This window comes from Gracilinanus agilis, chromosome 6 (assembly GCF_016433145.1).
Source record: "Gracilinanus agilis isolate LMUSP501 chromosome 6, AgileGrace, whole genome shotgun sequence".
Lineage (NCBI taxonomy): Eukaryota > Metazoa > Chordata > Mammalia > Didelphimorphia > Didelphidae > Gracilinanus > Gracilinanus agilis.
The window spans coordinates 223,596,324-223,609,358 of record NC_058135.1 but is presented as its reverse complement, the minus strand read 5'-3'; the positions used below and the strand labels follow the sequence as shown (position 1 = coordinate 223,609,358).

The following is a 13,035-nucleotide window of genomic DNA, read 5'->3' as shown; positions in this document are numbered from 1 at the left end:
ACCACATGGAATAATAGACACATACACACACACACACACACACACACGTATTACTATATGAAATGATGAATTGTTGGATTTCTATAAGAATTGGAAAGACCTACATGAACTACTGTGAAGTGAAATAAGCAGAACCAGGAGAACATTATACAGAGAAACTGTAACACTGAGGGATGATCAAAAGTAACTGACTTTGCTACTAATAGCAATGTAATGATCCAGGACAATTCTGTGGGACCTATGAGAAAGAACGTTATACATAGAGAAAAAACTTTGGGAGTAGAAATCCAGAAGAAAAACATATGCTTTTCCACTTGTTTATATCAGTATGTTGATTTGGGGTTTGGGTTTTAAAGGATTACTCTTTTACAAAAATGAATAATATGGAAATGGGTTCGAGTAATAATATATATTTTATATATACACAGACACTTTTTAGTTTATTTATTTAATTAATTTAAGAGTATTTTTCCATGGTTACATATTCATGTTCTTTCTCTCCCCTCCTCCCATCCCCCTCCCATAGCCAATGAGCAATTCCACTGAGTTTTACATGTGCCATTGATCAAGACCTAGTTCTATATTAATATTTGCACTGAGGTGATCGTCTAGAGTCTATATCCCCAATCAAATCCCCATCAACCCATGTGATCAAGCAGCTATTTTTCTTCTGTGTTTCTACTCCCACAGTTCTTTCTCTGGATTGGATTGTGTTCTTCCTCATAAGTCCCTCAGAATTGTCCTGGGTCATTGCATTGCTGCCAGTACAGAAGTCTGTTATGTTCGATTGTACCACAGTGTATCCGTCTCTGTGTACAATATTCTACTGGTTCTGCTCCTTTCACTCTGCATCAATTCCTGGAGGTGTTTCCAATTCACGTAGAATTCCTCCAGTTCATTATTCCTTTGAGCACAATAGAATTCCATCACTCAGATACCACAATTTGTTTAGCCATTCCCCAATGGAAGAAGATTCCCTCATTTTCCAATTTTTTGTCACCACAAAGAGTGCAGCTATAAAAATTTTTGTACAAGAGAAAACATGAAATCAAGGAATCGTGGAAAAATTTTAAAAATAAAAAATTTAATAGAGAAAAAAATAAAACAAAAGTTAGGATCCTGTATCTAGTATAGTGCCTGGCACACACCAGGCAATTAATAAACATCGAACTGAAAAAAAATGCAGCTGGTATGTGGACAAAACATTTTGTACACTTCCTTTAAAAGACAAATATTTCACTATAGTCCCTAACTTTTATTTTAAGAATGAAGAAAAATGAAAAGATTTTGTGGTAAAACAGAAATTTGGCAATTTTAACTTGGCCACATTTGATAAAAACAGACTGGGCTACCCATAGTAAAATATTTTCCCAGCTCCTCACTCTGACACAGAGAGCTCAGAAGCAAGTCACTTAATTTTCTTAATCTTCCATTTTCTCCTCTGTAAAATGAGTACAGAAAATATTCCTATGACACACCTTGCCATATTGCTGTCAGCTTTATAGTGTTATATAAATGTGTTCCACCATTATCCAAAATCAATGTCCTAAAGTTTTGAGGCTTCCTAAAAATGAATCTTTGGAAGGGGCCGAATTTAATTTTAAATAAGACTGATGCATTTAAATTCTCATTTCACTAACAACTGCCTTAATACACTATGTCATTGATCTGAAACAAAACAGAAAAATCATTTCTCCTTTCTTTACTCTACATCCAACAGTTCCAGGATTATTACAGACACCTACAGTCTTAGTAAGCATCATCCTAATTAAACGTAGATCATCAAGCACACCAAAAGGCAGCAAGACTGGGGACGACATCTGCTGCCTTGAGACAACAACCTGGCTTACCGTTACAATCAACACTGGGATGTCTTCCTCACCATCACCCTGAGAGGTGGCCAATGCAAGGACTGTCGGTTCTACTTTACTAGCCATGATCATACAGCCAGTGTCAGAGCCAGGATTGAATTCTGGGGCAACTGACGCCAAATCAATTCTCTTTCTCCTGCATACACTGTCACTAAAAACACCAGTTTTGGAAATTTTTTCAAGATTATTCACTTGAAACACTAAATTTTCCATGATTTCAAGAACAAGCCATGTTTGTCCTGAAATTGATAATTAATCAACTAGATTAATAACATTCAAAAAGCAAACAAGGGCATGACAGAAACATCCTATGATCTTAAATATCAATAAAATTCACTGTGGCCACCATAATAAATATTACGGTCTTTGAAGCAAATCTCCAATACTCTCCAATCCACAATAAATGTTAAACATTTATCAATCATTTCACTGATCATATAACTGCAAACTACACATTGAAAAACATAGCCAAAGGAAATGACCAAAAAACAGAATAATTCTAATGTCATTAAAAAGTTATCATTATACAACTAAGAAACTAATCTAACATTCCCAGGAGAGGATAGAGTACCAAGCCTAGAGTCAGGAAGACCCGGGTTTGAGATATTTCCCAGCTATATGACCCTGAGCAAGTCACTTGACCCTATTTGCCTAGCACATTATTTCCACGGTTTAAAATACAGATGAACATACTAGATTGAAATAATGGTATAAGCTAAAATTCCAAGTAAATCAAATTATGTTGGTGTATTCTGGATGGCCATTTGGAACTATGCCCAAAGGGCTTTAAAAGACTGCCTGGCCTTTGATCCAGCTACAGCACTGCTGGGTTTATATCCCAAAAAGTTAATAGGGAAAAAGACTTGTACAAAAATATTTATAGTCACGCTCTTTGTGGTGGCAAAAAATTGGAAAATGAGGGGATGCCCCTCGATTGGGGAATGGCTGAACAAATTGTGGTATCTGTTGGTGATGGAATACTATTGTGCTCAAAGGAATAATGAACTGGAGGAATTCTATGTGAACTGATACAACCTCCAGAAACTGATGCAGAGTGAAAGGAGCAGAACCAGGAGAACATTGTATACAGAGAAGGATATGCTGTGGTACAATCGAACATAACGGACTTCTCTACTAGCAGCAATGCAATGACCCAGGACAATTCCGAGGGACTTATGAGAAAGAAAACTTATCCACATTCAGAGGAAGAACTGTGGGAGTACAAACACATTAGAAAAACAACTGCTTGATCATATGGGTCAATGGGGATATGATTCATTATGTAGACTCTAAGCCAGTGATTCCCAAAGTGGGCGCCACCACCCCCTGGTGGGTGCTGCAGCGATCCAAGGAGAGATGATGGCCACAGGTGTATTTGGGAGCGGTGATAGTATGTGACAGAGGCTGCTAAGTAATATTTTTTCTGGAAAGAGGGCAGTAAGCCAAAAAAGTTTGGGAACCACTGTTCTAAGCGATCACCCTAATGCAAATATTAATAATATGGAAACAGGCCTTGATCAATGAAACATGTAAAACCCAGTGGAATTGCTTGTTGGCTACAGGAAGGTGGGGGGAGGGGAGGGAAAGAACATGAATCATGTAACCATGGAAAAATATTCTAAATTAATTAATTAAATGTTTTCAGTTTTAAAAAATTTATGTTGGTGTAAAATATGTTTTACCTGTACCAGTTCTCTAAAATCCACATGTAAATATAAATCTCAGAAGAGGGCAAAAATTAAGTAAAGAAGAAGGCAAGTTCTCTGGAATCTTGTCTCAAAAGAAAAACAGATCTATTTGTAGATGAATTAGGAATATCTGAGAATATTCTTAAAGTACATGAATACCCTCATAACCTGGCATCATTCTACCATGAATAAGAATAGCAAAGAAGGAGTGCATGGGTTGGGATTTGTTGTCAAGAGGGTTCATCTATGTCCAGAATCTAGACCAAACCTACAAGAGCCTTTTGGCTAAAAGTCTGTTCAAACACATTTTCATGGGTCTGCCTAAAAGTATCCATTACATCATCATCCACCATACTACTGTACCCCACAGCAATTATAGTAAATTATATTCCTATAGGACTTCAAATTATACAAAGTACTTTCTGCACAACTCAGAGGGTTAATACTACTGAAACTCAAGGAGGATAAATGTAAAGTATTCCACTTGGGGGGGTGCAGCTGGGTAGCTCAGTGGATTGAGAGTCAGGCCTAGAGATAGGAGGTCCTAGGTTCAAATCTGGCCTCAGACACTTCCCAGCTGTGTGACCCTGGGCAAGTTACTTGACCCCCATTGCCTACCCTTACCACTCTTCCACCAAGGAGTCAATACACAGAAGTTAAGGGTTTAAAAAACAAAAACAAAAACAACTAAAGTCTTACACTTGGGTACAAAAAAAATCAAGTTTAGAAGCTTGGTTAAATAACAATTCTGAAAATGATTTGAAGATCTGAGTGGACTCAAGATGAGTCAGCAATGACATAGCAGTGAAAACAGTCAGAAGTCTCTTGGATTACAAGAAGAAGGGCTTCAGCTTCCAGAAGAGGGAAGGTGAGAGCTGCAGTGCAGTCTGCCTTCAGATATCACCTGGAATAATGTGTTCACTTCTGGGCACCACAATTTAAGTCCATTTAATAAACTGAACAGCATCCAGAGGAGGACAACTCAAATGATGATGGAAAGACCTTGTCAAATGAGTCAGTTGAAGAAAAAGGGCAAATTTAGCAGAGAAAACTCAATTCAAACTTGATGTGAGAAAAAACCTCCCAAAAATGAGAGCTGCTGGTATCGGTGACAGGCTCATTCTACTTAGCTCTACAATCACTTCTTATCTGGAGAGATCCCCGGGGAGGGGATTTCTTCATATGTGGACGATTTGAATGCGATTGGCCTCTGCAGCAATCCTGCCCCTTCCAAGTCACAAATTCTGTGTTTCCACACAGTATTGCCCCCATTTCACAAACTAGAAAATAGGTTTAGGTAAAACTGCATGCCTGAGATCATACAACTAAAAAAAACATCAAAACTGGGATTTGATCCCACATACTATTAACTCTAATTATGCCACTTCCATTAAATGAAATGGGCACATACATAGAGCTCATTCAGATTTTTAAATTCTCCATGCAGAACTAAAGTGAAGTAGCCAACAAGTATAAGACAAGCTCATTCTGAAATGGGAAAAAATTAAAGTAAACATTCCATTATTATTGAACTGGAACTCTAAAAGTTCATTTTCTTCTTTTCTTTAATGTAAGATAAGAATTCAAGTCTTAAAAAGAAATTTTCCTACACTAGCAAAAATTAAATTATACAAACACCTTTATAATCTTAGACACTGGGCCAATTCAATTACTCTTTCTTCAGGTGGATTTTATAATGAAGTAGAAAGAATGAGCCAAGAGAAAGATCAAAGACCTAAGTTTAAGTTTCAGATCAATTTATAAGCATTTATTGAATGTCCATGTGCTAAGCATTTAGCTGCACAGGTCCCAAAGATAGAACATAAAATGATCCCTACTGTCAAAAAGCTTCCATTCTTTCTGGACAGACAATATAATACAGTTGTGGATACACAAAAGAAAATGTTACCATACGAAATCAACGAAAATGTAACTGGTGAGGAGTCACAAATTGCTGGGTTGGAGGGAGGATGGAGAAAGCCTCATGAAGGAAGTGGTACCTGATTTGAGTCTTTAAAGATATGAGGGACTTTTGAATATTTGTTTGGAATAATCTATAAAGAGTAGAGGTGGGGAGGAAGGGTTTCCAAACTGTGGAGAAGGAACTAGAATGTGTGTGAAGAACAGCAAGAAAGGCAGTTAAATGAGACCAGGGCTTCTTAATCTAGGGTTCATGAACTTTTTCTTTTTAATTTTAACAATAATTTAATAATGGTATAATATAAAAATAATTAATATTTTCTGCATTATTTGTGAAATGAAATAACGATCCTCCTATACTCTGGCCTCCAAAAGCTGCCTATTCTTGTTGCCTCCACTTCCTCATCTCTCACACACCTGCAAATGTCCCCCCCAAGGCACCAACTTCTTCCCTACACCTTCTTTTGGTGACTTCGGAAGAAACTATTCATCAAGTCTATTCATCAATTATTCAGTCTTAGTTTCTTTCCCAAGTCTCTCCTTGATGAGACATATTAGACATTTCAAAAATTTCAAACTCAACATGTCAAAAACATTATTTCTCCCTCCAAACCCACTCATCTTCAATGCTTCCCTATTTGTGCAGAAGGCTCCATCCCTATCCAAATCATCCATGCTCACAATCCGAGAATCCTTCTTGATCTTTACTCTTCCTCACCTTACACATCCAAACAGCTACCAAATCTTGGCATCTTTAGGCAATATGTTTTGCCTAAAATCCCCTTCTCTAGACTGTTGTACCCTCATCACTTCTTGCCTGGACTATTGCAGTGACCTCCTAACACTTCCAGGCTCCTTCCACTCTAAACTGTTCCCTCACATTCAGCACTCCAGCTCCTATTTCTATACTTTCCCTGCCCAGCACACATTCGTGAGATCTCCATGCTGCTGCTTAGGATTCCTGGTTCTACTACCTTATTACCTTGTATGATTTGTACAGGTGGTATATCCATCACCCCCACCCCCTATAACATAAGTTCTCACAAGAACAGAAATTCTCTTCCTGTTCAGTATCAATCACAGTAAGCAGAAAATTAATATTATTTAATATTTCATTATTATATTTTATATTTATATTATTATATTTATTACATAATAATATTAATAATTAAATGAAATGAACTGATCTAAATTTTAATACAATATCTGACCCAACTAAAAAAAATCTACTTGAATGTTTATCATAACGTTGTTCACTAGATATGGCTATAATTGAGACCCTACTATACTGTGTCAGAGCATGCCTTTCCTAGTATTAAATGGAGACCCTTCATGAACAAATTCAATTCTCACATCTTTTCAACATTTTGTTGTCAAGTCATTTTTCAGTGGTATCTAACTCTTCATGGCCCTATCTGGGGTTTTCTTGGCAAAGATACTGGAGTGGTTTTCCATTTCCTTCTCCAGCTCATATTACAGATTAGAAAACTGAGGTAAACAGGGTGAAATGACTTGCTCAGGGTTGCATGGCTAGTAAGTGTCTGAGGCCAGATTCAAGCTCAGGAAGAAGTCTTCCTGACTCCAGGCCCGGTCCTCTATCTCCTGCCACACCTAGATTCACATCTTACCCATGAACAACTACCTCCCAGAAGCCTATTTTATATAGGCCCCAAAGCATGGTGGTGTTTAACTAGACAAAACTTACTCTGATAGCTGAAGAGAGGCAAGAACAATTTCTAAGACAAGCAGCAATGTTCATCCAATTAAAGACAATGGTATCCATCCTGGCAGACCCAGGTTTTGTTGAGTTAGCTTAAAATACTGCACTAAACCCATTTGTAAAGAAAATACACCAAATACAGTTGGCAGTTGTCAATATGCTAAACAAAGTATTCACAACCTTTAAATTCTCCCCAAAAGGAGTCAAATCATATGACCGTCATTCCCTAATTCAAATATTGATAATATTAAGTCCAGACTTTATTGTAGAACTCTATACATTTCCTGTTTATCAGTAAAATATCTATAGGATAAAGTTAGCTGAGAGGCAGAATGAGGATAAGATGTTTTTTCTTTCATTTTTATCTTGCATCACTTTTTTTTCATTTACTACTTTATTAGCACATAAACCACAGAGAAGTCCCAATACGTCTATCTTTCAGAAAAATTCTGCTAACTATAACAGTGAACTTAATTGCTATAATCAGTTGTTTCATAGCTTACACAAAGGTCTTCTGGCTCCAAGCACTGTTCGGCTTTTTGAAAGAGCATCCAGAGATAGAAATCCTCCTCCTCAATTCCACATATCTAGCATAGCTCAAAATTATTTCCAAATCATAGTAAGAACAGATTCAAACAATACCATAACTGTGTTTGGTCATAAAAGGCAGGGGGCAGCTTTATGTGGAATGAAAAAATAATGAGACTGAACTTTTTTCAAGTAGTATACTTCTCTATGCCAATGAACAGTGACCTTCAATGTGCTGCACAACACCACCACCACCACCACCACCCTTGGGAGGCTGCCATTGCTCCAACATATTTTTGGAACTCTTCTCTTGGAACAGCTTTTCCAAGCCAGTTTACAAGCCACCCAGAAAGTCAGTAACATTATTTTACAGTTAAAATTTGTATTTTAGGAAACAAGTGTTGAATGGAGCACATCAAAGACCCAGTTTTATTCTGAGCCTAATGATGAACCACAATGCTTGGTAATTCTCAATCCCTATGTGCTTTAATTTTAGTTTAGGAGAGTATGTTGGTAGCTTTCAAGCCCTATCTCACGAGTGATTTTATTTAAACTTTTCACTGTATCTCGACCATATCTTCAGTGAAATCTTGGAATTTGAACAATTACTCGGTGAAAAATGTAATTTCTCAGATGAAATTTTCATACCATCTTCAACATTGCCCTTCAAAGAAGAACTAGCTCTCCTTAGAAAGAAATTGAACAGTTTAGATTATCAGTGTGCAACATCAATCACTTCTATGAGGACAAAGGCTTGGTCTTCTTCTGCCCCACCTGTAGTGTTCTCAGAATTAACAATCCTACAATGTCCAATCACAAAAGCTGGAAGGATCAACAAAGATCACTAGGCATAAGATCTCTGATCTAGAGCTGGAAGGGACCTCACAAGTCCCAAGCCTTACCCAGAAAGAACTCTTCTACAACAATAACCATCCAACCTCTACTTGAAGACCACCAGGGCTCTAGAAACTCACTCGCTCATAAGACAGTTTTTTCTACTTTGGAATACTTTAATTGTTATGATGTCAAATTTCTAAAAATGTTGAAGATGGTATGAAAATTTCATCTGAGAAATTACATTTTTCACTCGTGAGATAGGGCTTGAAAGCTACCAACATACTCTCCTAAACTTAAGTGACCAGCTGCTTAATTCAAAACCATGGGAGGGGGAAGGAGGCCATTAGGAAAATGTTTTGTACGCCCAATGAGTGCCATCTTGATCAAATATATGCACAGTAGCACCAGGATCCTCCTCTCCCCTCAGAACATGGGCTTTATAAACCCTGAGGCCCACTCTCTGCCCTACATATTCCTTCTATAAATCACAATTCCAGATTTAATTAAATCCAACAAGCATTTAAAAAACAAGTCCCTGTTCTGTACAAGGAAGGCCCTATGTAACATATGAGAGACAAACAAAAATGAACAAATTCCTGACCTTACAAGTTTTACATTCTGCTAGTGGATACAAGAGACAAACAAATAAGAAAAAACAAGATAAACTGAGGAAGGAGACAAAACTAAGCATTAAAGGAATTAAGAATTCTCAGAGGTGAATCCAGCTCTGAAGTAATAGCAAGGAAGCTGGTTTGGACTAATGTGAAATCAATCTTGAAACAGAGACCAAGCTGAGGAGGGAGCCTGTAGAGATTGCCCAACAAGGGAACAAAATGGCCAGAGCTCTGCCTTAGAAGGTGGATAGTAGCCAGGAGTGGGGCTGCATAGACAACTAAATCCTGTTAGCTGCATGGTGATCATGGGCAAGGCACTTAATCTAAGCCTTATTTTTTCTTCTTCTTTATAATAACGGTGATACCACCAATAGTAACTATGACATATGTGGCAAAATTCAATTTATCCCAACTTTTATTAGTGCCTTCTACAAGCAAGACATTGTGCTAAGGAAACAAAGACATAAAGAAAATAAGTCATTCAAAAGTTTTCTGATTCAATATGTAATAAATTTCTGAAGACATGTACTTTCTAAGATATTTTGTAGCCTCTCTGCTCAATAGGTTCCTTAATTAAAAGAAAAATGGCAATCCTCATTTGAAAGTAATCAATGCTGAAAAATGAGATGTTTAACTATTAAGATTATATATCTGGTGGCAACTAAGGTAGCTCTCAGAGGACAAAGATCCAGGTCTAAAGATGGGAGGTCCTAGATTCAAATTTGACTTCAGAACCTCCAAGCTATAAGATCCTGGGCAAGTCACTTTAACCTCAGTTACCTATCCTTTACTTAGTATCAATTCTTTTAGACAGAAGGAAAGGCTTTTAATTTTTTTTAATTTCTTTTTAAAAAAGATTATCTATCTCAAATCCATAATTGTTGAACATCTAAAACCCATGTAAATTTCCAGCTTTCCTATCTCTTCTCTTACTTTATTATTCAGATTAGATTATCTCTATTCCACTCATCTACTCAATCATCTTTTATACCTGACTACATTAAAAAAATTTCAATTTTTGCATTTAGTTTTGGGGAACTCATTCGTATATTTCAGTTTGTTTCTGGAACACAGAGATCCTTCACCTCACTTGGGAAAAAAAAAAAAAAAGCAGCCTGCCCTGGGAGAGGCACATAAACCTATTTCCCAAAATCAACCTCTAAGATCACAGAACATTAAAACTAAAAGAAATCTTAGTCCAACTCCTTTTACTATTGAGGAAACTGGGGATCCAAAGAGTGAAGTGACTCTCTGAGCCCAGGCTTCAGATAAAAACATCAATCTACCAAAGAGATGTGGGAGGTTATATGGCCCGGCTCCAACCATTTCTGTCTGGATGCTACTGCCCCAAATGTCAAATCAGTCAATAAGCACTTATTAAGCACTCACTACATACCAAGCAATGGGGCAAGTTCTAGGGATACAAAGGAAGGCCTAAAACAAATTGTGCTCTCAGAGACTCACGGCCTAACAGGGAGAAAGGGAGACTACATGAAAACACTCCATATACAGGTGCACACAGGGAAGGCTCTAATACTTTCAACAGATAAACAGAAAAAACAGAGACAAGAGACCCATAGTAAAAACTTACCAGGTTAATGTTGTAGGTTTTACAAGTGAGATCATCCAAGCTCTGGTTCTGTAGCTTTTCTGTTATTAGTGTTACCATGGTAGTTGTCCCTTTTCCACTGCTTACACTGACAAGCATCGGTGCTCCTCTGGGTCCTACTTCACAAATCTTGGACCATTGCTGGATCTATGCTAATCAGTCTCAAGATTTAGACTTCCATTTTACAGTTGAAGAGTTTACTGTGAAGATCCTTTCAGTGGTTCATGCCTACTTTTCTGTAAAGAAAAAAATTATCACTTGTAACTATAAAAATCATCATCTTAGCTCAATTATTATGCACATAACATACTGATCAAATGCTTTTAAAAATCTTTTTTTTTTTTTTTTAGTTTAACTTAAGCATACTATGATCTGGTACGTTATCCTCTCATAGTTTAAAAAAGCACAAACTGATTGAATTTAACATAGGGAGTAAATGGCATAATATCCAGAATTAGTCATTCAACTCATTAAACTACATAGCCTCACTTCTTACAAGTTAAGATTTACACTAATTTTACTATCCTTTACTGTTTTTTTAAAATAACTTACCTTCTGTCTTAGTATCACTTCTAAGACAGAAGAGCAGCAAGGGCTAGGCAATCAAGATTAAAGCAACTTGCCCAGGGACACACACTTAGGAAGGGTCTGAGGCTGGGTCCTCTGAACTCCAAGCCTGGTGCTCTATTCACTGTGCTACCCAGCTGCCCCTATCCTTTATTATTTAAGATTTTCATATTATAAATCAGTGATAGATAAGACCCCTAAAAATATATTGTTGCTTCATCTTCCAAATAAGGTTATTCTTTTTTTTTTAATTATCTTCTTTTGAAAGATCCAAAGGCAAAGATATTCTCTAAACTCCCTTCTTTCCTTTAGTTTTGTCCATTTTTCAAAGACCTATCTCCATCGTGGTAGGATGTAAGATGGCACTTAAATTCCCCTGTGTATACAAAGAAGTGGCATCATTTGCATCATACAAGATTCTTAGTTTCTAAGTATCTCCAGTGATTCCCCTTCTAAAAACCTAATTGAAGGCTATGGAACCATTTTCTTTCAATTCTCTTTGAATAGTGGAAATGTAAAATATGATGCAAAAAAAAATCACACAGATAATCAATAAAACTTATTTTAAATATATTTTTAAGAGTAGAAATGTATTCTATGACAGCTACCTTAGCTTCTCTCAGTGAAGGACAAACATTTGTAAAAGTGAAATTTGGGAGATGCCATCTTTAAGTATATATATGTATTTTCTATGGACACGTGGAAATTATCAAACTACATTTCCCGTGGTCCAACGGGTTTCTGGTTCCGGTTCTTTGGGCATGGGGACACCTACGTCTCCATGCAGAGAACAGTTTAAATCTCCAGGGTGAGGAGGAACTTTCTCTTTAGCTACTGAGCGCATGGAGGTAACAATAATGGCTGGGGCGGCGGTTTTAAATTCTTATAAGCTCGTGGTCTAATGACTTTATCTTTCAGCATGGCTTTAATTAAAGTACTAATTTCTATATTTATATCAGTCTTAATTATTTTTAATATTAATACATTGTAAGGAAATGAGTGGCGAATAGGTCAAAACAAATTCTTGTTTAATATCAAGTTATCCTTCCGGTCACATATTTAAACTAAATTTTAATAATACCCTAGCTTGTATATTTCTCATCTGCAAACTTGGAACAATTAACTTTTCCCACCCCCACCAAAATAAGGGATATTAAAAATAAACACCACCTTATGCTTGACCCTTGCCAAAACTTCATACTCTCTGCTAACTATCCTATCTGAATTGTACCCAAAAAATTCACTTGATCTAATATCCCACCCAATACAGAAATTTCTCCTTCACTCCTCAGTCATTTAGCTTCTGTTCCCTCAGCAACAGCTAATCATTAAGTGAGCAATTAAATGCAAAGTTAGCTAGTTTTCTAATTGGGTTGCTTCTAAACCATGATGCCAATAAACATCAATTCTGTCAAAATTTTGTTTTTTATTCCCATATTGTTCATTTTTGTAAGTGAATAATCATATAAAGCCAAAACCCCAAAACATAAACCCAAATAAACAAGGGGAAATGGTATTGTCATCATTTTTAAAACAACAACAATATATCCAAGTGCATGGAGACAATAAGAAAATATAAATTTAAGGCAACAAGTTTGTTCTCACAGGCCAAAACACTCTAGGAAGATTTAAAAAGAATGACATACATAAATATTTAATGGAATCAAGGTTGCATGTACAA

At 36.7% G+C, this 13,035-nt stretch overlaps 1 protein-coding gene across 1 annotated transcript in view; it reads right to left on the bottom strand.

The window, feature by feature from the left end:
- FAM53A (family with sequence similarity 53 member A) overlaps positions 1-11,373 on the bottom strand; it is an 80,563-nt gene extending 69,190 nt beyond the window's left edge. Inside the window, exon 1 of the mRNA XM_044682232.1 lies at positions 10,770-11,373. Within this exon, the coding sequence (XP_044538167.1) occupies positions 10,770-10,886 (117 nt within the window). The 5' untranslated portion in view covers positions 10,887-11,373. The remainder of the gene's footprint in view (positions 1-10,769) is intronic.
- Between the last annotated feature and the right edge of the window lie 1,662 nt (positions 11,374-13,035).